The 26,117-nt window shown below is 56.4% G+C and overlaps 2 protein-coding genes across 2 annotated transcripts in view; both read right to left on the bottom strand.

Moving 5' to 3' along the window:
* Nucleotides 1-26,117, bottom strand: part of LOC125318795 (zinc finger protein 239-like) — an 80,705-nt gene that overhangs the window by 27,726 nt on the left and 26,862 nt on the right. The gene's annotated exons all lie outside the window — the stretch shown is intronic.
* LOC125318826 (zinc finger and SCAN domain-containing protein 2-like) lies at nt 1,834-19,090 on the bottom strand (the record flags this gene model as incomplete). Its single annotated transcript, XM_048289759.1, is given in 3 exon segments — nt 1,834-1,869; nt 1,872-2,464; nt 18,547-19,090. Coding segments are annotated over 3 exon segments (1,173 nt in total), but the record flags the coding sequence as incomplete, so codon positions are not given.

The raw sequence follows: 26,117 nt of genomic DNA, 5'->3' as shown, positions 1-26,117 counted from the left end.
GACAGATTTGAGGAGCGGGGACAGCCCTAGAAACCAGGGCTTTGCCCTCGGCAGCTTGGAGCGGCACGAGGGGGATAAAGGATCCTCTGCACTCACCGATGCCCCTAGAAGCAGCTCTGCCCCCGTAAGAACGGGGCTGTATTTGGGAGAGGGAGGATGGCTGGGATGGGGTCTGGAAGGAAACAGACACATGTTGGGATGAAGAGGTTTGGGTGATCTGGTTCCTGAGGAGGTTTTGGGGCACCCTCCAGTCCTGAGGGATGTGTTACTGGGAGGGGGGACACACCTGGCTCTTGCACTTGGAGTGCGGCCCCACAGGGAAGGACATGGGGAGCCCATTTTAGGGTAGATCCTGCTGCTTTCCACCAGTTTTGGGGGAGTTATAAACGGATTTGGGAGAATCCCCAGTCATTTTCAGAGGCGGAGGTGAGGCCTTTTCTGGGAGGATCCTGATGCTTTCCACCAGTTTGGGGGGTTCTAAATGGCTTGTGGTGGAACCACTTTCATGGGTTCTGACGCTGCCCACCCGTGCTCTGCACTGGTCCGGACTGGTGCTCCCAGTGCCGCGTGGGGCAGGGCCACGGGGACCCCTCCACGGCACAGCGCGGCTGCTTTGGGGCTGGTGACACTTGCCCGGCGCTGGCCATGGGGCGTGTGCTGGCAGCTGGGGCCGTACTGGTGGTACTGGTGGTGCTGGGAGCTCCCGTGTCTGGGGGCAGTGGGACTCAGGTGAATGTGGGCATCTCAGGGGTGTGGTGGGGACGATGGGAAAATATTGAGAGAGGTGGGAAAAAGGGAGGAAGAGAGCAGAAAATGGGAGCTGGAATGCCCAGACCAGGAGTCCAGCCCAGGGGTCTCCAGACTGACTCCCCCTCAGGAAGCGGCTCCCACAACCCCTCACCCTGTCCCCAAAATTTTAGCTAAGAGTTAAAAGAAATTTGTATTAAGACACAAAGTAGAAAAACAAAAGATAAGTTAATGCTTAGTAGATGCCTAAGCTAGAGCTAAGTGATGTATTATTTGCCATTATATTTTTAAGTTTTGTTTATAGAAGGAACCAAAATGAATGAAATGTCATCAAAAGATATTTAAACTAACAGAACCAAGAACAGCACCTGGGTTTCGTAATAATTAATCAAAAGTAGGAGATCTTGGGCTGCGCCAAGAGGTCATGAAGGCCTGCCAACAGCAAGGAGGTAAAAAGGTCACTGTGAGGAAGACATTCCTGACTTCCTCTTTCAGGACCACTGACCCAATTCAAGAGAGAAACTGCGCATGCGTGAAAGACCAATGATCTCATTTTAATACAAAGCGGAGGATGGGAGGTGCTGGGGTCATACATATGCAGAAGATGTAAAACTTTGAGTAATAAATAGAGAACGAGAAACCTTGTACTTGGCTGGCATGTCTTTAGGAGGCTACTCCCATGCCCCCCCACTGGTGTCTGAATAAACATACCACTTTCTAACTTTAATTAGTTAGAGGGTCTTTGTCCACGGATATCGAGATTTAATGAATCACCAGGAACCCTCAACTCCCTTCAAGCCAGCATCTCCCACATCCCCTGGAAGATCCCCCCACGTCCCCATCCATGTCTTAGTTCAACATCTTTATTTTTACCCCGGGTTTGGGTGTTTTGAAAGGACAAAGAGAAATGAAAAGAAAATCAAGGCCACTGGGAGCCAGGAAGAGGCGGAGCCCCCCAGCCTGGTGTCTTCCCACACAGATCACCGGCACCACGGAGCTCTGGGGCTCTGCCCAACGGGGGTCACTGGGGATCATCCAACGCCGATCCTCCCACGGGGGATGGAGCTGGAGCAGCGCACGAAGCTCTTCCCGCACTCGGGGCACTCGCAGGGCTTCCCTTAGTGGTGGCTCCGTTGGTGTTGGGTCAAGTTAGAGCTCTGTGAGAAGCTCTTCCCACACTGGGGACACTCGTAGGGCCTCTCCCCGGTGTGGATGCGCCGGTGGATGATGAGGGTGTAGTTGCGCTGGAAGCCCTTCCCGCAGTCGGGGCAGCGGAAGGGCCTCTCATCCGTGTGACTCTGCTCATGTTTGAGGAGACTGCAGCTCCTTGGAAACCTCTTCCCACACTCCCCACACTCGTAGGGCCTCTCCCCTGTGTGCGTCCGCTGGTGTGCCCACAGGCTGGATCTCCGGCCAAAGCTCTTCCCACACTCCCCACACTCGTAGGGCCTCTCCCCTGTGTGGCTTCTCTGGTGGACAATCAGGTTGGAGCTCTGGCTGAAGCTCTGCCCACACTCTCCACACTCGTAGGGCCTCTCCCCTGTGTGGATTTTCCAGTGGCAGATCAGACTGGAGCTGTCTCTGAAGCTCTTCCCACACTCCCCACACTCGTAGGGCCTCTCTCCGGTGTGGATTCTCTGGTGGACAATCAGTCTGGACTTCCACCTGAAGCCCTTCCCACATTTTGAGCACTTGTGAGGCTTCTCCCCATTGTGAAGCTGTTCATGGACCCCCAGCTCCAAGCTCTGGCTGGATCTCCGGCCGCCTTCCTCCTTGGACCTCCTTGGGCTGTGTTTGCAGCCCCTCCTTGTGCAGCATCTCTGGGGCTCTTCCTCCCCCTTAGATTCCTGCCCCGTGGAGCCACTCAAAACGGCCTCTCCCACCAGCTTCTGCCACGGGGATTTGCTCTCTCTGCGCTCCGTGCTCAGCTCCCTGTCTGGGGAGGAAGGACAAGGAGAGGATGGGATTTGCCTCTGTGCCACAGGGAAGGGGAAGGAGATCCCCCCAGTCTGTCCCCAGCAGGACGGTGTCGGCAGCGGGGTTGTCCTGCAGCCGGGGACGATGCTGGGCTGGGAGATGGAGCAGGAGAGAAGGGAAAGGGGCACTGACTTCCTCCTCACCTGCCTGGGGCTCCCGGGGCATTTTCCTCTTCTTCGCGGCCTCCTCCTCCTCCATCCGGCCACGGCTTGGCAATGGAAAATCCTGCTCTGGGGGAAAACAAGGCCTGAGCGCCTTGGGTTTGGTGGTTCCGCTGCCCGAGCCCAGCTCGAGAAGTCGCCGCTCCTTTCAGTGTCGAGGGGCCCGGACCCCACTCATCTCCAGCCTCCCCCACCCCTCCAGGCTGCAGGGGGTCCCCCGGCTCCGGAATCGCCCCCCTCCGCTCTCCCTACTCCGGGGCTCCCGCGTTCCCCCCGGCTCTCCCGGGGATCCCCAAAACCGATATCGCCCCCACACCCCCCCCAAGGGGCATTTGCGGCTCAGCTTTGGGCTCCTGCAAGCTCCGAACATCGCCTGCCCCGCAAAAAACCCTCCCGGAGACCCCCGATGGATTTGGGGCGAGCTCCCCCTCCCCGCTCACCTCGGGATGCGGGGGGGCGATGCTGCCGGAGCCGGGGGAGCTGCGGCCTCAGCGGGCGGGCGGCGGAACCGCGCGCTTCTGCTGCTGCTCCTCCTCTTCCTCCTCCTCCTTTTCCTGCTCCTCCTCTTCCTCCTCCTCCTTTTCCTGCTCCTCCTCCTCCTCCTCTCTCCTTCCTCTTCCTCCCGCTGCTCCTCCGCTCCCGCCCCGGCCCGGGCAGGTTCCGACACCCCAGAGCAGCCGCGCTGTGCCCTGGGGGGTTTCCCAAAGTGGCCCCGCCCCGCGCGGCACTGGGACCGATACTGAGAGCACCGGGAAGGAATTGGGAGCACGATCCCTCCCAGTACGGCACTTACTGGGAGCACTGGGAGGCAACAGCGACTGGCGGCGGCTGCAGCCGGTGCTGGGCGTGGCCAGGATGAGGGCGGGGTTATGCAAAATGCAAGGAGAATACCGCGGTGTGATTGGTGGGCGTGGGTGGGCGTGGTTATGGAAATAGCGGAACGTTTCCCGCCGTGCGTTTGCAGGCGGTGGGCGTGGTTATGTAAAATAGGTGGGCCCTGCTCGGTGTGGCGTGTGGGCTTGTGGGCGTGGCCATGCAAATTACGCTGGTATTGCCCAGTGGTTTGTCGTTCTGGTGGGCGGGGTTATGCAAATAAGAAGGCCGGTCCGCATTTAGGTGTTGGACGCGGTGTCCGGTGTCCGGTCCCGGAGCGCGGAGCTCGGTTCGGGGGGTGTCCGGTGTCCGGTCCGGGAGCGCGGAGCCCGGTCCAGGGGGTGTCCGGTCCCGGAGCGCAGAGCTCGCTCTGGCCACTCGAGGAGGGGAAGTTTTGGGGTCCCCAGCGTCCCCTGGGGTGGGGAGGGGGGGATTTAGGGTCCCCAGGAGAGGGGGCCGCCCCCCGAGCTCCCCCCACACTTTGTGCTGTCTCCAAGAATGTCCCCAAATCTCCCCCCATCCCGGGGGCGCGGACCCCCATCCTAATCCCGGTCCCGATTCCGATCCCGGGAGTGGCTGACCCCGATTCCGGGGGCGGCTGATCCCGATCCCGATCCCGGGAGTGGCTGATCCCGATCTCTATCCCAGGGGCGGCTGATCCCGATCCTGACCCCGATCCTGACTAAGGTTCGGACCCCAATCCCGATCCCGGAGGTGGCTGACCCCGATCCCGGGGGTGGCTGACCCTGATCCTGACCCCGATCCCGATCCTGATCCCGGTCCCGGTGCCACGTGAGCGCTGATCCCGTTAAGAGCCTTTGCCCGGGGTGGGGGGGTGACAGCCATGGCCGCCTCCCGGCGCGCACTGTCCCTGTCACCGCTGCTCCTCGGGCATCGGCTGGGACGTGGCCGTGCGGCTACCTGGGTGACGGGGGTGTCCCCAAATGTCCCCAAGGCGGGAGGGGACACGGGATGCACCGGGAGGGGATCGGGGGGACACCCCCGGATTGTCCCCAGCACGGGAGGGGGACAAGGGACAAACCGGGAGGGGATGGGGGGACACCCCAGGACTGTCCCCAACACGGGAGGGGGTCCCCGACAGGATTTTGGGGTGTCCCTGATGGGATTTTGGGGTCCGCAGTTCTGGCCACCACGCAGAACCTGTCACAGCCAGGTTTTGGGGTCCCTGGGGTGTTCCTGAGGGCTTTATGGGACCCCCTGATGAATTTTTGGGGGTTTTTGGGGTTGCATGTGGGACCTGTGCCGCAGGGGATCCCTGATGGGGTTTTTAGGGTCCCTTTCAGGATTTTGGGGTCTGCAGTCCTGGCCGCCATGCGGGACATGTCCCAGCAGGTTTGGGGGTGTTCCTGATGGTGTTTTTGGGATCCCTGACAGGATTTTGGAAATTTTGGGATCCCTGACAGGATTTTGGAGATTTTGGGATCCCTGGCAGCTTTTTGGGATCCCGAATCGCCCAAACTGGGCCAAGAGGCACTTCCGAGACAGTCAGATAAGTGGGTATTTGCTTTATTCAGTGCCGGATACGTGGGGGGTCTCTCCTCCAAAAACACACACACACACACACACACACGGCACTTCCTACAACACAATATTATGGGTAAAATTCATGAATATTCATCACATTCTTTGGGATAGGGGTGGTTATACAAATCAGTTCTTGGACGTCATTAATATCCTTAGCATATGTGTCACACATGAGTGGTGTGTCCTGGTGGTCGCACTGAGGAAGGCTCCTCTTCTTCCTCGCGGGTCTTTCCAATGAAGATCCGTACTCTTCATCACAATGCCCTTTTCACCTTTCTTTCTGGAGCACGGGCAGTCCTTTGTGGGGTGACTCAGCAGTTTCTGTGCTGGTTTCAAACAGATTCTTGTTCCTCTTATCTTGACAAGATTAGGGCGAATCCTGCTTCTCCGCTTTTGTGATTAACATTTGCTGTCTCCCAATAGTTAACTGTGCTTACACGAATTAAGTACTGATCACCCGTTTCTCAATCCCCCCTTTTTCTTTGGTCATTTGTAATTTAAAAATCTTGCATATCTTGAAAGTAAGTACCCTTTTCTGCCTTGCTTCTGGGTTTGTGCTTTTGCCACTGAGCATAAGCACGGCGATTCCAAGTACATAACTGTCGCTGCTGGAGCTGCCCGGTCACTCGCAGTGACGGGTCTGATGCGCTCCGAAGACCAAGATGAAGCTGGTCTCGCCGCAAGAGGCAAAGCTCTCAGGGTGCTGAATGGTTTGCACTCGCAGGCAGAGGCAAGAAGGAAGGAGGGGACTCCAGTAGAGTATCCAGGGCTTTGTTGTCCTCAGGGGGACCAGGGACCGAAGACCCCAGAAAAGGGGTTGCACAGCTTTTTAAAGGGGGGTTGGACAAAGGGCGGCAACAATCTCAGGACCAGTGGGGAAGGAGAAGGGGAGGGTTCACAGGTGGAGTGACATACAATTAGCCAATGAGGGAAAACAAGGGGAGGGGAGAAATTCAAAGGGACCAAGGGGGTATCGAGGGGAGAAGAACTTTCTAGCAGGGCGAGGGGAAAGGGGTGGTGTACATCAAGGATTGGCAGCTAAGGCAAGGCGTATACAATGCAGCAAGGGGAGGGGAAACTGCAAACTGATTGACAGTGAAATGAACAGGGACAGACCAAGTACGGGGGGGAAGGTGCACGGCAACATCTCTCCCGTTTTTGTTTAAAAAAATAAAGGAAAATTAAACCTTAAACTGGGGTGCTTTGGGTATGATCTCAGCAAGATGTTTCTCTGGTAGCCACAGCTACGGCTGCCTGGGTAGATCTTGTACCACTGGTACTCTTTAACGAGAAGGTTTTCTCTACTGCTGTGAGTAGGAGTCTTTGATGCACCCAAAGAGTAAGAATAGAAGAAAGATGTTGTTAAGACCTGGAAGACTTTGAGGTTTATAAATATAAGGGGGAGTAATTGCAAAGCGCTGTACTGTATGTATGTTGGTGTTTTAATAAGTAATAAGTCATTTAATAAGTAATAAAGTAATAAAATTACAGATGGACCATGACAGGAAAATAACTTGCTGCAGGAAAAATTCCTCAGGACAGCTGGTTATTCCCAATATCTACCGCTGTAACTGAGTAAGGAGAAACGGACAACAAGCCATGTCTGATTACCAACATGCTGATGTTGTGCTCTCTTCCCCAGTCTGCTCTCCAAAGATCTAGGACTGACAAAGATGAAGGAATTTGAAGAGCTATTCTGGTTATTTCAGAGAAAGTTTAAGATGGAGAAGGGATTGGGGTGATTAGGAGGCTCTCATTACCCATCATTTTCAGTGCTGCCTTTTGTAGCAAAAGTGACAAATGTGCCCTGTTGGTGTTGTGTTGGTGTTTAGATTTTCTGAGTCCCTCAGCCCTGAGCTGGGTTCCCATCCTGGTGGAACTGTCCTGCCTGGTGCTTGCAGGATGCCCTGGAACAAACCCTCTGCCCCATCATCCACAACGAGCAGAAGGGCATGAGGACAGTGCTGCGAGGATGGGCAAGGAGGGGCACTTTGCTTGGGGAGAGTGGGGCAGGAGAGGCCTTCAGTGGCCTGGCAGAGATACTCCGAGTTTTTGTTGGTTTCCATACAACAAAAGGTTTCCCCTTCCCTCAGAGATCCGGAGTGATGCTCTTGGCCGGGTCCTCCTTTCTCTCCTGCCTTCCTTTGCCTGCTCTTTTTCCCTCCCAGTGTCTCCCTTTGCCCAGGGCAGCTCCCAGCCAAAGACCCTCCCCTGATGGTTTTTTTTCCCCAATCCAGGAGCTAAAGCAGCCCTGGATGAAGTTATGGAGGCTGGCAGTGAAATGTCACTGTAAGATCTTGCTCCACTTGGGTTTCAGCCCCTTCAGAGCTTTGCCTTGAAGGGCAGGAACATCTTTTCCTCACTGGGAACTGGAATTCCAGCTCATTGCAGTGTGTGCCATGGATCCCAGAGGGGCATTCCCGAGGCTCCCACGCTGCTGGTCCTGCCGTGCCTCCCAAGGGAGCTGTGCAGGGCCAGGGGACAAGGTCCAGCAGCTGGGAGGGCTCCCAGAGCAGACAGCAAAGGCTGCTTTGCTGCACGTTTTCCAGCTGGAAGCAGAGGGAAGAAGAGAAGGGAGTCCCTGACAGAATCCTGGCATGCTTGTGGCGGGAAGGGACCCTGCCCATGGGTTAGGATGCCAAGAGGGAGAGACGCCTGTGCCCCAGGGAAGGTGCAAGTGAGACCATATGAGGACAACAAACGGATTGTATTGGACATGCATTTTATTGAACAACAAATGGGAGGGATGGGATTCTAGAGGATGTGTGGATGTGTATTTTAATTTGATATTCTTCTTATTATTACTATTTCCTATTTCTTCTTCTTCATCTAAGTCTTCTTTGCCTTCTTCTTTTTAATTACTTCTACTACTCCTGCTTCTTCATCTTACTCTTATTCTTCGTATTCCTATTTTAATTTTTCTTCTTATTTACTACTACTGTTTTTTCTTCTTTATCATATTCTTCTTATTCTAATTAATCTTATTCACTTGTTATGCTTATTCTTTTCTTTTTCATATTCTTATTGCTTACTACTATTTCTTCTTCCTCTTCTTCTTCTTATTCCTATGTTCTTATTATTCTTATTCAACTTACTATTTTTATTAATATTCTATTCCTTTTTCTTCTTCCTCCTATTTACTACTGCTATTTCTTCATCATCACAATATTCCTATTCCTATTCCTACTCCTATTCCCATTCTTTTTTCCTGTATGAGGAGGCTGTTTTAATTTCCGGGTTTTTTTTTTTAAACTATTACTATTTCTTAAAGTCAGCTTCCACTTGTTGAGTCAAAGTCCTGCAGTCATGTCCGTGGCCTTTGATGCCACCAGGGGAGGTTCAGATTCAAGATCTGAAGCAGTTTTTCCTTGGCAGAGGCGTGAGGCACTGGAAGAAGCTGCCCAGGGCAGTGGTGGAGTCCTTGTCTCTGCAGCGTTCAGGAGCTGTGCAGATGTGGCCCTTGGGGACGTGGTTTCGGGGCGACGCTGGCGCTGCCCGGGTGCCAGTGGCACCGGGTGCCCGGCAGGGTCTCTGGGCACCTCGGTGACTCTCTGGGCTTCCCCGCCGAGCGCGCCGGCACCGAGCGCGCTCCACGGGCGCTGTTTGGGGCCGGCCACGCCGGTGACTTTGGGCGTCGGGGAGACGCCCCCGGCACGGCCCAAAGCAGCCGGGGCAGCTCAGGCTGCGGGGCCCGGCCAGGCCGAGGCCGCCCGTGCGGCTCCCGGGGGCCCGCGCAGGCCCCGGCCCGGCCGCCATCGGCAGCCCCGGGCCGGGCGGGCGCTACTCCCGCGTCCGCGGCGCCAGGCAGCGGCAGCGGAACAGCGCCCGCAGCGCCCGCAGCGCCCGCCTGAGGCGGCCGGGCCGCTTGCTGGGGGCAGCCGGCTGGGCAGCCGAGGGGCCGCGGGGGCTGTGCGGGGCAGGCCCCGGCTCCTGCCAGGCCAGCACAGGAGAAGCTGCGGGTCCCGTGGCGGCTCGGCCTCGCACGGGGGGAAGCGAGGCCCAGAGCGGCTCCCGTGCCGGGCGCTCGGCCCAGGCCTCCCGAGGGACGGGCGCCGGGAGCCCGTCTGCCGCAAGAGCTGCCAGGCTTCGGCGCCCGCCTTCTTCGCGCAGCTCGAGGACGCTGAGTGCGTCCCAGGCGGCGTCCTTCGGCAGCGAGGGCGGGACCCCGAAGCTGAAGATGCACGTGTATTGCCAGGTGCTCTGTGTGAGGTCTCTGTCGCTGCCATCTTCCTCTATGCAAACCTCTCGGTAGATGTACTCTTCCCACTCATTGAGCTCTGCGTGGCACGGCTCTGGCTCGATGCCGTTATCCCTGTCAGAGGGGTCTTGGGAGCTGCTGACCTCTCCTTGGGACAGCTCTGGCTTTGCCGCACCTTGGCACTCTTGGGACAGCTCAAGCTGGGTGTGGTATTGGCAGTCTTCATTGTCTCCAGCTGAGGTGCCCTCCTCGCTCCCTTTCTCTGCCAGGAGTGACCCCCTGTCTGCCTCCTGGCCCCTCACCCTTCCTTCGCCCTGCTGGGACAGCTTTGGGTCATTCCCCTCTTCTTCCCCTTGGGGCAGCTCCTGGACTTTCACTCTTTGTTCCCTCTGGTAGAGCTGTTGCTGTGCCCCATCTCCCCACTGCACACTCACACCCATCTTCCACGGGTTCAGCCCTTGGTGACTCCACACTCCGCACAGGGACACTTCCTGCACTGGCACTGCTGGTACCCACTGGGACAACTCACGGCCTGTTGCCTCTTCCCACAGGCGAATCTCTTGGGGCCGAGTGTCTCTCCCCTGGCAAGGCTCCTCATCCATGCCAGGTTTCCTCTCTGCCTCCTTGATGACAAAGGGCCCCTGCTCCTCTTCAGTGTCTGTCTGTGGCCTGACTGAGGCACTCTCTGCCCCCACCAAGTGCCAGCTGAGGGTCTGGTCTTGCAGCTCGCTGGGCATAGGGGTGGGTGGCTGGGAGGAGCTGGGGTTTGCCTTGTCCTCTTCCATCTCTGAGGTCCTGTAGCACAGAAGGATTGCGGGAGCTGCTTCCTTCTGCGACAGTGGCTCTCAGCGGACTGGGCACTCCAAGGTTCTGCGCCCCTTAGATACCCTCGGCCAGGGCGGGGCTCTCTGATGTCACAAGGGTCTCTGGGCACCCCCAGGTTCCGCATGGCCAAGGGCCCTTCGTGACACCACGCGCCTGTGTCACAAAGGGCCGTAGCCGGTGCCCCTTCAGCAGCCGAGCCTGCTGGAAGTAGCACTGAGCAGGCCCTGGACTTGGGCACTTGTAGCCCTTGGCCTCTGTGAGGCTTTGGCCACAGTCCCACTCAACAGCCCAATCTCCACACACTGGCTTTGGCGGGTGGGCTACTCAGGGCACGAGCCATTGGCCAGATGGCCGCAGCCAGGGACTTGGGGGCATTGGCTCCATGTGCAGCTGCAGGCCAGGGACGAGGGGTGTCCCTCAGGGCTCTGCCTTGGCCCTGGGGCTCTTTAGTGGCGTCCCCAATGACACAGGCAGGGGCTCGAGCTCCCCCTCAGCACGTTTGCAGGGGACGGGCAGCTGAGCGTGGCAGGGGCACCATGGCAGGATTTGGCTGTGCACAGGGACCTGGGCAAGCTTGAGAAGTGGCACAACAAGAACCTTACGAGGCCTCACAAGGCCAAGTGCCAGGTGCTGCACCTGGCCTGGGGCGATCCCCGAGTCCCAGATTCATCCAGGCCGGAAGAGACCTTCCTATCCCTCAGTTTGGGGCTGCCTCCCTGGCCGCTCCCAGCACCTCCAGAAGCAGCACTGGCTGGGCCTTGGGGTTTCTGGTGCCCTTGCCCACTTCCAGCAGAGCTGGTGTAGTGGGTTGACCCTGAGTTGATGGACAGTCTTTTAGACTAATGATGCTTCTCACAGTTTACACATTTAAACCACTCGGAAACGCAGGAATTCCTTTCGTTCCAGCTCTCCTGCCGGAAGGTGGGGGGGCCTTGGAGCCTCCGGGCCCCGCCGGGCCAGGGCCCCTGCACCCCCTCCTTTCCCAACGCCGCGGCACAGAGCCTGTGTCACTGCTGGGGGGGAACTGTCCCAGAGCCGCAGGCAGCTAAAGCCAGCCATGGACTGCTCACAGCTAAACCCATCCGGCGCGGCTCCCTGGGACCGGCGGGTCCCTCTCCTCTCCACGCGGAGCCGGCGCCAGCGGGAGCCGGCGGAGCCTCCTGTCTGCAGCCAGCACACTCCGCGCTGAACTGAAGAGGACACCACGCAGCCAGCAGCACAAAGGGAGCGAGGCTTTCTCCACCGTAAAGCCCGAACAAGAACACTCTTCAACGTGGCGGCTTCGGAGTCAGAGAGAAGAGAAAGCGAGTCCTGTGGGACGGAGCTGGAAATGGAGATGGGAGAAAAGAGGGCGGTGCCGCGATTCTCGCGCGTAGCTGAAAAACCTTCCTGCAGGCCGTGGTAAGAAACTGTAATATCACAAACTGTTTGTCTCTTGGATCCATTTGGAGTACATGGCGGGATGAAAAGTTCACCCGTGGCCCAGGAAAATTATGAAAAGTGCCTATGCCAGGCTATATAGAAGTATTGAAAGGCTTTTAGAGACTTCCTTTCACAAAAAAAACCCCAAAACCCTTTGTGTTCAGGCCAAAGTAATTAATCCTTAAAAAGATTAATAACCCCATGTGATGGCCCCTGTCTGGCAGTGTGAAGGAACTGTGAGATTTTTCAGGGCAGAGATTATTACAGCTGGTGATGGGGTCAGTGGCTCTGACCCAGGAAGAGGTGCCCGGTCCGGGGAGATGGTCCCGAAAGGAATCGCCTTCCCGAGGCTCGATGTCTTACCTCAGCTGCTGGCAGGAGGGCCTGTGCAGAGACTGTCAGCTCTTCAGTGATTATCAGCTCGTGATTCCAGCTCAGCTCTGCAGGGCAGCCTCCAGGCCAAGCCAGACCAGAGAGAGAGACAAGACACTCGTGTGGCTGGTTCCGCACAGAGTAGCTTTATTGCTGGTCCGTACTCGAGCGAAGGGGAAAGCCAGGGACGGCAGCAGCTCTCTCTCCTCGCAGGGGCAGAGGGCTGGCTTTATAGGGATACAGGGGATCGGTAAAGGCCAATGGGTTACAAAGGATCTGCATAGGGTCTCCTAAAGGACTGTGGGTCTGTCTTTTCTCGCTGTGACCAAAGAAGTGGTTGCCTTTCCAGCGAGTCCTGCTGGGCGATTACAAAATCTCTTCTCTCAGCAGAGATCCCTCCAAGGCAGGGGCTGGGCACGCCCAAGAGATGTTTTACACCACAGCAGATTGTTTCTTTCTGGGCGGGTCTGCTGTTGGTGGCACTTTGGGAACCACGTGATGCAGAAGAAAACCCTTTTTTCCTTAAGCATAACAAAGAGACTTTTCAAGAACTGCAGCACTGACTAAAATCCCATGTTCTGCTTCCTTTGTGCGAGTTGGGTAAAAGGAGGGAAGTGCTGGAAGAGAGGGGAGGTTTGCTTGAATTTCTTGTTATTTCCTTTTACTTTTAATTCTGTTGGTAATAAACTTTTTCTTTGTACAGCAACTGTTTAAGTTTGAACCTGTTTTGCCTCGCAGCTCTCTAGTTTTCCTCAATATTTTCTTATTTTCCCTTTATGAAAAATAACAGATTTCGTGTGCTTGACGCTCAGCTGTGTCAAACCACGACAGGCAGAGCCCTGGTCCCCCCGTCTGAGTGATCCATGTTTGGATCCAGTGTCCTGGGTTTGCATGGCCAGGCTTTGGAAATAGGGGGCCTCCAGGGGTGGCTTCCGTCAGCAGCTTCCAGAAGCTTCCCCCGTGTCCGGCTCCTGTTCCACCCCGCCCCTGAAGGCGAGGGTAACCCAGGGTCTGGTTCATGGCTCCCCTGGGGCAGATTAGAGTGAAACAACACTGAAAGATCTGTGTTTATAAATATATCTCTGTAGGGTTTATTTCAGAACAGTTTGGTTGCTGTGTGAAGGGGGTTTGGAGCCCTTTTGGTTACCATCTCCAGTAATATTAAAAGCATAAAAGTAACACTTAGGAAATGTATAAGGGCAAAGAAAGTATGAGAGTAGAAGGATACAGAGTCAGCAGCCCTGGATCAGCAACAAAACTTTTGGTTTGGGTTGTTCCAATGTCCCTGTCCTTGGTGTAAGTGATGGTCCCAGGCTGGATCCCGTGGGGGCTGGGGAAGCGCAGGAAACTCCAAGTTCCGTGGGTTAATACAGGTTCAGGTTTGGGTGAACACCCAGGCACCTCCCCCGGGGGAGTTTTGCAGTGTCCGATGTCACACTGTGGATCCCGGGGCACTTTGGGGGCTCTGATGGTTTATGGCCCCTTCTAAGACATGGCCCTGCCCCTCCCGGCAGCGCAGCTGAGCCAGGCATGGCCCATGCGAAGGGATGGAAACCTCCAGCCCTCTGTGTGCATGTCCCGGGCCTGCCCCGGGCGGGTTCCCAGAGCTGGGCCAGCTGTGTAAGGGAGGGCGCTGCCCTGCTCCAAAGCCCTGTCCCACCTGGCCGGATCTGCTTCCCATTGGCCTCTGCCCTTCCCTGGCTCCAGGCCCGGCTCGTCCCCTCCGGGCTGAGTGTTCCCCCCTGTGCCCCCGGGCGCTCCCTGTGCCCACGGCCAGCAAAGGCCCCGCTGCTGTTGCCGGTGGCCAATGGTTTGAGCCATTAACCCGGAACATTTCAGTCCCTCACAGCTCTGCACCCCAAAAGCCGAGAGGGATCAAAGGCGCCTCAAAGCGACTCCATCCCACTGCAAACGGCTCAATTCCACCTCAGAACAACTCCATCCCACCTCCAAATTTTGGGGTATCCTCTGTGCCCAAATTGCTCCCAGTTGTAGATGTTCCTGTCCATGAACTTCACCCAGTTGTTGTCATCAAGGAAGTGCCAGTGGGCTTTTCCCCAGGAATGGAACACACCTGTGTGGGAGACAGGACAGGGGGTGCCCCCCTCCAGCAGCCCCCAGCACCCCACAGCAGGTTGGGAGCTCAAGGGACCCCCCGGACACCCCTTTCCCACCCCTCTCTGCCCCACGGCCGCCTCAGCACCAGCTGCTGGGTGGGGAGGAACCCCCCATGAGACCCCCAGGGAGGGACAGGGGTTTGGGGACCCCCCCGTGAGGTTCTGCCCCCCCCCGAGAGCCCCAGGGAAATGCTCAAGAGATCAAATGATGGGTGTAGGTGCTTTGGTGGGTCGGACGGTCGGGACGGACGGAGACGAGAGATCTCTGAAGTCAGATCTTGGAACATGCGGTTTATTGCAAAGGGTGTGGGTACAGGGGCACTGCTTAGAGCTGCCAGACAGCTCTGAGCAGGCCCAAGAGAGCAAGAGATTGAGCGGGTAAGTAAAGAGAGAGAGAGAGCGAGAGGAATGAGAGTGAAGAAGAAGAAGTGAGTAGAGTAAGAGAGTGTAGTAAGAGTGTGTGAAGTCCTGGTTACAATACAATAAATCATCTTCTGTACTGAATATTCTAATTGTCACAAACCAATCTAATACAAGATACAAATCCTATAGCATTTACATACAGCCTACATGAGTTCTTATATTACCATAGAGTGTTACATCTTAACTTCTAAAAACTACTCTTTGGACCCCTTCTGCTGAGCTAGTAGGGTCTGCTCTGACCCTTGGACCTGCCTGCAAGCAGAGGGTATTGTTCCATCAAGAGGGGTTTACCTTCAGTCGGCCATACCATTGTTTTCCAGTTGTTCAGTAACTAAGACCTGGTATCTCAAAAAGTGGCTTTCATTTCGATGTCGCTTATAGTTTTCATATTCCCAAAATCTTTTGTCAGGCAATCATATTTATAAGGCTTTCCTGTTTCATCTTCCCTAACAATGGGGAAAAAAAGGGACTCTCATGGGAAGCCCTTTCCCGCTGTCCCCCCGGCCCTTATCCCCCTCTCAGACACCTTTCCCATCGTCCCCACGCCCCTCCCCAGTCACTCAAGAGCTCCTCACCCGCAGCCGGGGGCTCCCAGCAGCCAGAGCGGGGTGACACGGGGGGGACACACGGGGGTCCCCATTCCAAATCCATCCCAGGGCCGGTTTTGCCCCTCCAGTCTTGGCTCCCACGCGGGGTTCCCCAGAGTCCCTCCCACTGCCCCCCAATAAACGGCACTGGGGTGAACTGGGAAGCCTTACTGGGAGTACTGGGAGCAGCCGGCTGGGGGCAGAGTGACAGCAGGGCTGGGGGGGACACACGACCCTCCCAAAATCAGCGCGGGGATGGAGCGGGGGGTCCCGGCCGGGCCCGAGGCCACGGGGAGGGGCTGCGGCTGCCGGCGGCTCAGGAGCTCTGTGGGCAGAGCAAAGGGGGTGACACCGGGCTGGGGGGCCCGGGGGGGCACACACGCTCTGGGGGAGGGGGGATGCGATCCCCAGGACCCCCCGTCACCTCCTCGAGCAAGTGAAAGCCGAGCCCCAGCGCCAGGAAGATGAAGCCCAACACGAAGTCCCCGATCCCCGTCAGAATCTTGCTGCGGGCAGTGTCCGCTGGCATCTGTGGGGGGTCCACAGAGGTCAGGACCTCTCAAAAAACCCCCCAGAGAGCCATCAGGACCCCCCAAACCCCTCTTTTTTTCCTCCCAGATCTGTCCAGAACACCGTTAAACCTTCCAGCACATGCCAAACCCACTCTCATCTCCTCCAGGACTCCACAAACCCCATCCCAGTGTCTCCCTGCCTTCCGAGGATCCCCTAAACCCTCTCCCAGCCCCTTTGCCCAGGCTAAAAAGAAGGGTGGCTCTTGATGGAATGCCCAACACCGAGAAACAGGACAAGAGATCGGCCTAGAAGCATAGACAGCTTTGGGTTGGAGTGTTCTGAGAGAAGTGAGCTGCCCTCGTGAGAGGGGAGTGGATTGAGGGCACTGGGGAGGCACTGGGAGGGCACTGGGAGCGACTGGGAATGGAGCGCGCGGCACTGGGAGGCCGAGTCCAGCACGGGGCAGTCGGCGCTGCGGGTCTGCCTGGCAACTGATGAGTCATCAGAGAGACGAGCTCTCATTGGCTGAGGGGCGTCAGCGCCACGCAGGGCTGGGATGGACACGCGGAGGGAAACTGGGAGACACTGGGAAGGACTGGGAGGGACTGGGAGAGACTAGGGGAGCTCAGGGGAACCTGGGAGGACAAGAGGCCCCGGGGATGGGCTCCAGGGGGGCTGAGGGGCTCCAGGCTCATCCCCAGGGCAGGGCCCGAGGGGACTCGCTCTGCCCGACGTTCTGCACCTCTGCGCTCCGCCAGCAACGGGGCAACGATCTCGCGGTTGTGCCGGCAGAGCCTGTCCGCCAGAGCCCCTTTGTACCCCACTCTTGCTGCATGGCTGTTCCAGCACTGCGCCTGTTTCTCCCCACACGGGGTGTCCCCCACCAACAGCCCCACATCGCTGGCGAGTGCAGTTGCTGCTCCCGGTGTCAGATGCTCCTCTGCACCAACCTCACCCGCTCGCTGCCCTTCATGAAGTGACACTCGGACTTCATCATCCCCTGGAACACCCCTGTGTGTGCGGGACACAGCTCAGGGGGTGCCCCCCTGCAGCCCCCAGCACGCCCAGAGCTCCGGGAGCCACCCCGGATCCCCGCTCCGCACCCCCTGTGCCCCACGGCCGCCATGGGACCCTCCTGCCCGTGCTCCCACTTCCTCTTTTCCACCCTTCTCCCTATTTCACATCCCCTCCCCCGCCATTTCCAGCCGCTCCCCAGAGGAGTTTTGGAGTCCCATTCCCCCCTTTTCACCCTTGCCACCCTTTTCCCCACAATCCCCCAATCCCCAGCCCACTCCCGCTCACTTTTAGGGTCCCATCCTCCACTTTTCCCCACTTTCCCACCCCCTCCCACCCGTTTCTCCCCCACTCTTCAGCCCCCTCCTGCTCTTCCTCTGAGGGTCCCCTCCAGCTCTCACTCATTTTAGGGGTCCCATCACCCCTTTTCCCCCTTCTCCCCCCCTTTCCCATCACGTCCCGCCCCCCCACGCTCACCCGAGAGCTTCGTGCCCGCAGCCGGGGGGCTCCCAGCACCACCAGTGCCACCAATACGGCCCCAGCTGCCACCACTCGCCCCATGGCCAGCGCTGGCCATGATTTTGATTGGCTGAGGGGCTTTAGGGACACTGCAGCCTCGCGGTGGGGTTTTTTTAGAGGGGGAACCTTGAGGTGCAGGGCAGGTGGGAGCTCAGCTGTGCCCAGAAATGTGTCCCCAGGGACGCGGGATCTCAGGGGTGCCCATGGCCTGGGGTGACGCTGGCCCGGTGCCAGGCACCCACCAAAGCCACTCTGTCCCTGCCCCCCGCAGCCGCACAGGGGAGAGAAAATGGAACCGAGGCTTCCTGGGTGGGGAAAAGGACCGGGAGAGATCCATCAGCAAACACTGGCACGGGCACATCAGGCTCTAATTAGAGATATTAATTAAATTGATGACACCAAAAAAATAAGAGCAGGAGAATGAGAAGGAAAAAAAGACCCTTAAAAACACCCTCCCCCCACCCCTCCCTCCTTCCCAGGGGCTGTGGGGGAATCTCTGCATCCGGCACCTCCATCTTTGGAGCCGCCAGACATGGAGGAAGCTTCCAGATCCTTCTCTCAGAAGCCACCTCTGAACCAACCTTGCTACCAAAACCAGGCTGTGCAAGCCAAATAGAGCCCCAAAACTGGGGACTCAGGTATCCAGGAGCTCAGCTGCACCCCAAAATGGGGATGGAGAGGTCCAGGGACTCAGCTGTGCCCAAAAACGAGGCCCCAGCTGAGGGTGTTCCCTGCTTGGCTGAGCGCTGCCTGAGGGATGGGGCTGCAGCAAGGGGGGACACCCTCCTCCAGCGGGAGTGTCCCGAAAATGGGGGACCCCCACAACCCCCTCATAACCCTCGGGGGCTGGGCTGGCCCTGCCTGGATGCCGGGAGACACCAAAACTGCTCTGTCCCTGCCCTCTGCTACTGCACAGGGACAGGAAATACAAGGAAAGGCCCAGGAGCTGAGAGAAGGACCGGGAGAGATCCCGCCCTGAGCACTGGCACGGGCACAACAGAGCCAGCCTGGGCACAGGGAGGGAATTTATTACCAACCAAATCCCAGCAGCACAAGGAGAAGGCAAAGAAATCTCTCCAACACCTTCCCCCCACCCAGCGGGGATCACCCGGAACGGGGGTCACCAGGGCTCTGCCCAACGGGGGTCACTGGGGATCATCCAACGCCGATCCTCCCACGGGGGATGGAGCTGGAGCAGCGCACGAAGCTCTTCCCGCACTCGGGGCACTCGCAGGGCTTCCCTTAGCGGTGCCTCCGTTGGTGTCGGGTCAAGTGAGAGCTGCTGGAGAAGCTCTTCCCACACTCAGGACACTCGTAGGGCCTCTCCCCGGTGTGGATGCGCCGGTGCCTGATGAGGTGGGAGTTGTGTTTGAAGCCCTTCCCGCAGTCGGGGCAGCGGAAGGGCCTCTCATCCGTGTGAGTGCGCTGATGTACGAGAAGATGGGAGCTCCTCTGAAACCTCTTCCCACACTCAGAACACTCGTAGGGCCTCTCCCCAGTGTGGGTGCGCTGGTGTGCCCTCAGGGTGGAGCTCCACCCGAAGCTCTTCCCACACTGCAAGCACTCATAGGGCCGTTCCCCAGTGTGGACCACCTGGTGCCGGATCAGCTCAGAGCTCCGGCTGAAGCCCTTCCCACATTCCCCACACCCATAGGGCCTCTCCCCAGTGTGGATCCTCTGGTGTACCCTCAGATGGGAGCTGTAGCTGAAGCCCTTCCCACATTCCAAGCACTTGTGGGGCTTCTCCCCACCCTGAGGCTTCTCCCCCAGCTCCGAGCTCCCCCTGGATCTCCGGCCGCCTTCCCGGCACAGGGGGGCTCTTTCCTCCTTGGATCTCTCTGGGCTGCGTTTGCAGCCCCTCCTCGTGCGGCATCTCCGGGGCTTTTCCTCCTCCTCCATCCAGCCACGCCTTGGGAATGACAAATCCTGGTTTGGGGGGAGAAACAAGGGGTGAGCGCCTTCGGCTTGTGGTTTCTCCTGCCCAAGGCCATCACCAGGCATCTTGTGTCTGTTAAAACCTCCAAAACACCAAGATTCAGACCAAAAGTCCCACAAACATCAAGACACAGACCCAAAACTCCCAAAACATCAAGATTCAGACAAAACACCCTCCAAAATATAAACATTCAGCCCCCACAAAAAAACCAAAGCACCAACATGGAGACCAAGAAACCTCAGAAATACCAAGATTCACCCACGGGAAAATCGTGGATCCCCCTCCCTGATCACCGGCTGGATGGGGGGGGGCAACGCTCCTGGGGCTGGGGGGAGGCTGCAGATACAGCGAGTGCTGGAACCTTGCGGTGCCTCCTCTTCCTGCTCCTCCTCCTCCGCCTCCTGTATCCCTACTCTTCCTCACACTCCTCTTCCTCACACTACTCCTTCTCCTGCAGAATCCCACCTGCTGCTCCCACGTGCATCTTTTCACCATTCTGCTCTCCAGCCCTGCTCCTCCAGCCTTTCTCCTCCTCCCCCCAGGCCCAGCACCCACCCCTGGCTCGCTCTGTCCCCCAGAGCTCTCGCATCCCACAGCACCAGCAGGGATGCAGCTGCGGCAGCTCGGGCTGCGGCAGCGCTGGGCTCTCGGCCGCTCCTGCCCGCACTCGGCCCCCGCCGCAGCCACTTCTGCCAGCACAGCACGGGCCGGCCCGGCCTTGGCGCTCCCCCCCTCCCACCTCCCCAAATTCCCCTCGCGGGGGGCGCCAAGGCCGGGCCACACGGGGGCTCCAGCTGGGGAGCGCCGGGCGCTGCGGCTCTGCCTGGCAACTGCTGACTCACCAGCGCCGCGCCTTCTGATTGGCTGAGCGCTGCCTGAGGGCCGCGCCTGCACCAAGGGGGGACACCCTGCTCCAGGGGGGATGGCCCGAAAACCGGGCACCCCCAGCCAAGGAACAACAGCAACGCCTCCCTACAAACACATGCTCTCAATCTGCTCGGACACAGCCACACCGACTTGGACACAAGCAAGTGACACCACAAACCATCAGCTCCACAAAATGGCACTGATTGACACACACTGCTGCTCAGCCAAGCTCCTGCTCAATTCCTCAACTTCCAGAACAACAACAAAGCCTCAACACAACCATGGACATCGTGTCCTATACAAAAGGGGACAAGGTGGAGGCAGTTTGCACATTCTCCCAGCGGTATTTAAGGACATGGACACCCAGCGGGGTAAAAAGGGAAGTCGAGAAGGGGTCTCAGCAACAGGGGACGGATGGTGTTGGTGTGCTGGGAAGGGATTGGTTGAAGGGAGTGTGCAGGAATATGGTTAAGGCAAACAGCAGCAGGAGGAATCTATGTGGTAAGAAAGGAAAAGGAAGATGGAAAAGAGCAGGAAGAGAAAAAAGTGAGGACTGGGATGCTTCTCAGCACCATCTTATCCTCAGAATTTGCCAGCTGATCCAGATCTTTTGTATCCCTGGTCTCCAGGACAGGAAAACAAAGAAGTTCAGGATTTCAGGGTGTTTCTCTGTGGTGGGGAGCAGCAGGACAGGGCAGCACGGGCTGGGGGCCTGTGGGGAGCTGCGGGGCCGGGCCGGGGCTGTGGGGCAGCCGGGGCTCAGCGCCGGGCACTGCCTGACCCCAACACCCCCCGGGCAGGGCCGGCAGTGGCCCCCGGCCCCCAGGAGGCTGCAGGATGTGGAAGGATCAGGATTTTCTTTCATCGATCTTGTTTGGGTCACTGGAGAAACGAATGATTGTGCAGAAAGCTCAGCAGCTGTCAGAGGATGAGCACCCACAGGCACTGAGGGGGCTGCAGGAGAGGCACAAGAAGCCCCTGCAGCACTTGGCCAGAAAGGCTCAGCAGGGGAATGCAAGAAGGGATGAGCAAAAGGCCAAGGTGAAGGCAAAGGCCATGGCAGAGTTTCTACAGCCCCCCAGGGATGAACCGCAGGGCCCAAGGGGGCCCCAGCACCCAGGGGACGGCGGCGGCCACAAGCACCTGGCACAGGCATTGCCCTCCTCGGCACGGCAGAGCCCACCCAAACAGCCCCTGCCAAGGAATCAGGGCTCCAGCTGCAGGCCACAAGGACACTGCAAGCACAGACAGCAGCACCCTCAGCACCAGCAAGTCCACCCCTGATGGACATGGATTGGCAGGGCTCTCAGAGCTCCCAGCACACCAGGGACCCACCGCACCAGAGCCCTTGAGAACATTCAGGGCGCCTCTGCATCGAGACGAGGCCGCTCCTGATGGACACAGGGGCCTCTCGATCCACTCCAAATCTGAGACCTAAGGGGGGAAATTGTCAAGAAGTTCTTTCATTATTCAGGCAATAAGTGGGAAAGAGGAGCAGGGGTGTTTTATTCAACCACTACTAGTAGATGTGGGAGATGGGTTTGAAACACATCAATTTCTGTTTGTTCCTATTTTGTGATTAACTGGGAAGGGATTTGGTGGCTGAAGTGGGAATGCAAATTCATATTGTCAAAGGAGATACAGAGGCTAATGCTGCTGTACCTTGGTGTCAAATGTCTGCCAAGGCCTCTGCTGAAGGGAACCCAGAAGTGTGGGCAGCCCCAGGGAAATAGGCAAAATCAGATATGGAGCCTCTCCAAATTCCTCTGAAGCATCCAGGACAAGTGGTGTCTAAAAGCAATACCCTGTTCCAAGGGAGGCAAGGAAGGGGTTACAGCCTCTTACTGAGGCCCTGCTAAAGGCAGCGCTTCTGGAGCCAGGCATCTCTCCCTACAACACTCCTCTCCTGCCAGCCAAGAAACCCCACCATGGACACCAGAAGGAAAGCACAAGTTTCAAGGCTTCAAAAGCAGATTAACTGAGCCTCCTGCCCTGGCCCTCCCAGACAGGGAAAAACCATTTGAATCGCATGGGGATGTTAATCAGGGCCATGCCAAAGGAATTCCTGGGCTCAAATGTTTAACCCAGTGGCCAGAGAGTGGCCTCATTGTCTGCAGAATTGTGCAGCCCCGGCTTTAATGGGAACTGAGGCCTGAAAAATGACAGCAGCACAATCTCTGATTGTTCCAGCCTGGCATCAAGTTAAAGCTTTGTTAACCAAAGGAGCCTCTAAATGGATGAGCAGCGCTCGGTTCTTACAGAATGAAACTTGTTGGATGGAACAGGAGGATTCAGAGTTGAGCACAGGGCAAGGGTTGAACCCAGCCTCCTGTTTGAACGGCCCTGGACACAGGGCTGGCAAGAAACCCATGGCTGCAGCCAAGTGACAGAGCTCCAGACCTGGGCTAGGAGAGATTTACCAGACATTCCCTGGCCTGAGGGAGAAAAGGTGTTTAGGGATGGCTCTGCAGGGGCAGCAGAAGGGAAAAGAGTGACAAGACACGCTGCTCTGAAGGAAAGGGAATGAGACAAAGCGCAGCTCAGCGCCCGCATGCTCAGCTCAAAGGGCCGAGCTGGGGGTGCTTGGAAGAGCCTGGCACTGAAATGCCCTGAGCAGGAAGGCTTCAATATCTTCTGCTAACAGCATGGCAGCTCACAGCGGGGCAGAAGCATTTCCAAATGCTTCAGCAATCCCTGCATCAGTTCTTAAGGCATGTTTGGAACAAACAATTCCAAGATATGGATTGTGGAAGCAACAGACACAGACAGGGGAACTCATTTTACAGGAAAGATCCTTCAGGCCGTTCTGGCTGCTTTAGGAACACAGTGGCACCTCCAAACGCCCCAGCACCCCCAGAGTTCAGGTCGGGTAGAAAGAATGAATGGGGAAAGAAAGAAACACCTTCTGAAGCTGCTGAGAGAAACCAAGATGCCACGGGTACGGCTGCTGCCATTGGCTTTGGCAAGAAGAAGAGCCAGACCCAGGGCAGATATTCAATTATCTCCCCTGGAATCCATGTCTGCAATTCCTTACCCTGGTGTGATAAATGAGTGAATGATAAATGTTGTCTTTCACATATATGATTCAAACATTTAGAAGTGATGATGGATTGTGTAGAAATAGTGTTAAGGTAAAATGTAGTTAAGTAGAAACGAGATTAAGGTAAATTGTAACTTCGAAATAGTTGTAATACGCTAAGAAATGTATTAATAAACACAGGGTAATAAATGTCTTTTGAGCTGAGCAACTACAGAGCCAGGAACCAAGACATCTTAGAGAAACAAAGAAGATAAACCGCAAGCATCCCAGGAAGATTGTTACCTCATCAGAACTCACACCGCCCAAGGGAACTGGCAGCTGCCAATGAGGCTGGAGACTGCGGAGGCACCGGAGAGAGGGGGCCTGTCTGCAGTTCTGAAGCGATCCAGAGGACTGAGGCGGTGTCCTGCTGGGGGAAGGGGCAGAAACCGGAGCGGGGGAAAGGGGAGTGAAGTGTAAATTCCTTTCTGGGTTAATGAATATGTAACAGTTCAGGAGAGTACTTCAGTCCACAGTAAAATGAATGGAGGGCGCCTCTGGCAATATTGCCAAGTGCCCCAGGCTGTGATTTGCCTTTGTTCTACTAATAAATGTTCAGTGTTATATTGCTAAAAATTTAGCTTCTGTATTCCTTTTCTTCAGCCTTAATCCTCTAACACTAAAAAGGTTGTTGGGGAGTTTTTGTCCTTCCCACAGTTTTGATAAGATTACAACATTAGAAGGCTTTTTCTTAATAATCCTACTTTGATATTGTCAGATGGGTCTGGGCCAGGGTGTGAGAGTCAATTTTTAGTCTTAGGACAAAAAGCAGCAAAAATCTTTATTGCTTTGGGGTGTTTTTTGTGTATGTGTGCGTGTCTGTTAGTGATGGCAGAATTTTGGAATGGGTTTTTCAATGTTCACCTGTAGGCTACATTTTGCAAAACTGGAAGAGCTTTAAAACTGACCCTTTAACTCATAAACAGTTAAAAAAACATTTAAAAAAAAAAAAGAAAGCTGCTTGTTGGGGGCCACTTGTGAGTCACCCGATGGCTGCCCTGCAAGAGAAGCTTCCTTCCAGGCAGCCAGCAGAGGAGCTTTAGAAATGCAAATTAACTCTGCCGGGGGAAGTGTGCACAATGTCCCAGGCTCTCCTTGCCTGCCACAGGAATTGGGCTAATTCCCTCTGCCCCTCACCCCAAGCTCTGCCTCCCTGCACTGACGGAATTTGCATCGCTAAAGGCAGAGCCCACACTGAGCATCTCTGACTCTGCAACAGAAATCCCTGAAGCTGCAAAGGAAAACAGCAAACGGAGAATGTTGGGAGAACTTCACTCACAAAAGCGGGGGGGAATCATCCCTCTCCCCACTCCAACATCTGCTGGCACTCTCTGTGTTATACAGGGTGGGTTTGACCACTGGGCTGCTTTTGCTGCCACAAGGTCAGTGAAATCACTTGGGAATGCAAGGATGTGATGATTAATCACAGAAAAGCGGTCAATTGATGCATCCCTGGCTGGAGAGAACGCCCAAAAATGGGGAAAAGATGAACGGCCACCAGAACAAATCCTACAACACCATGGAGCAGCCCCTGGGAACCCAAACAAATTCATACCAGGTGCCAGAGAACCCACTGATCATTTCAATGCATCGTTAGATTACAAGCTGTCCTCCAAATCATAACCAAGCACACAGCTCCAGCTCCTGACCTTCTCACCCACCAATCCACTCCCATGAGCAACGCCACATTTCACCCTGGGATGGCATCAGATTCTCTTCCAGCAGAAGGACCAGGAAGTTGTGGAAAATTAAATGACTCAAACTGCTCTTGGCAAAGAGATGGCAAAGGAGAAGTGGTGAGACAGAGAAGAAAGGAAATAAGAAAGCAGCTCATGTACTGCTCCAAATGTGGAAAGGATGGGAATGGGACACGTTTCCGTGGTTCCCTGGCAGACCATGGGTTAAACCAATGCTGTTTCTCCTCTCAGGTGCTGCAGCAACTCTCATCTTTTTACCATGCACCACACCTTGCTCAGTGCAGCTCATTCAGCAGGGGATCAAGGGCATGCAGGTGGCAGCCAGGCCTCCTGACCCAGAAACGGCTACAAAAGGACACAGAATGAGGTCACTGAGAATAATCCCAAAACCAAAGAAGGCCCAGGAAGAACAGATTAAGGCATTTTTAAAGTTTGTAAAGAGAAGTACTCAGAAAAGAAGAAGAGGAGGATTAAAAGGAAAAAAATGAACGTGTCTTTACAAACAGATGCTGTGAATCCCATTGGAGATAGGGCCAGGGACTTGGAGATAAGGAAGTAATGGGAGAAACCATAAATTTCAGAAAATGTTACTAATTGACACGAACTGCTGCTCAGCCAAGCTCCTGCTAAATTCCTGAACTTCCAGAAGAACAAAGACTTCACAGAGCCATGAATATCGGATATTATACAAAGTGGGGGTGCACATTAAGGGGCACATGCATCCCCCCGAGCCGCGATTCAGTTGAGAAGAGAAACAAAGCTCTCCGCTGCTCCCGGCCCGAGGGAGCATCAGTGCCTCGCTTTGTTTTCCCCCAAAAAGGGAAAACCGCCCCAAACCCCTTTGGCTGAGTGCACGGGGGGAGAGATTTGTGGCAGAAAACTCCCAAAGTCGTTTTTGCCCAGCTTGGGAAGAACAACCCAAGCCAAGCGGAGCTGGGACCCCCCAGCAGCGCCTCTCTGCCGCCCCAGCTGAAGCCCTCGCTGGCTGCTCCAGGCTGGATGGGCAGACTGGGAGCACTGGGAAGGGGCCCCGGCTTGGGGCGCAGCTCCCGGGGCAGCCCCACGGCCCCACGGCAGCTCCAAGGCTCCGCCAGCCGGGATGGAACGTGGGAGGGGGAGCAGGGCAAGGCCCGGGGCTGTCGGTGCCCAGGGGACACAAGGGACAGCGGAGGCACTTCACAAGCATTTCATGCAAAAGATAAAATCATATGGAAGACAAAAGCAAGACCAGCAGTGAGTCAAGAT

Source organism: Corvus hawaiiensis, chromosome 31 (genome assembly GCF_020740725.1).
Source record: "Corvus hawaiiensis isolate bCorHaw1 chromosome 31, bCorHaw1.pri.cur, whole genome shotgun sequence".
NCBI lineage: Eukaryota > Metazoa > Chordata > Aves > Passeriformes > Corvidae > Corvus > Corvus hawaiiensis.
The sequence above is the reverse complement of the archived record's forward strand: the minus strand, read 5'-3'. Positions and strand labels throughout refer to the sequence as shown.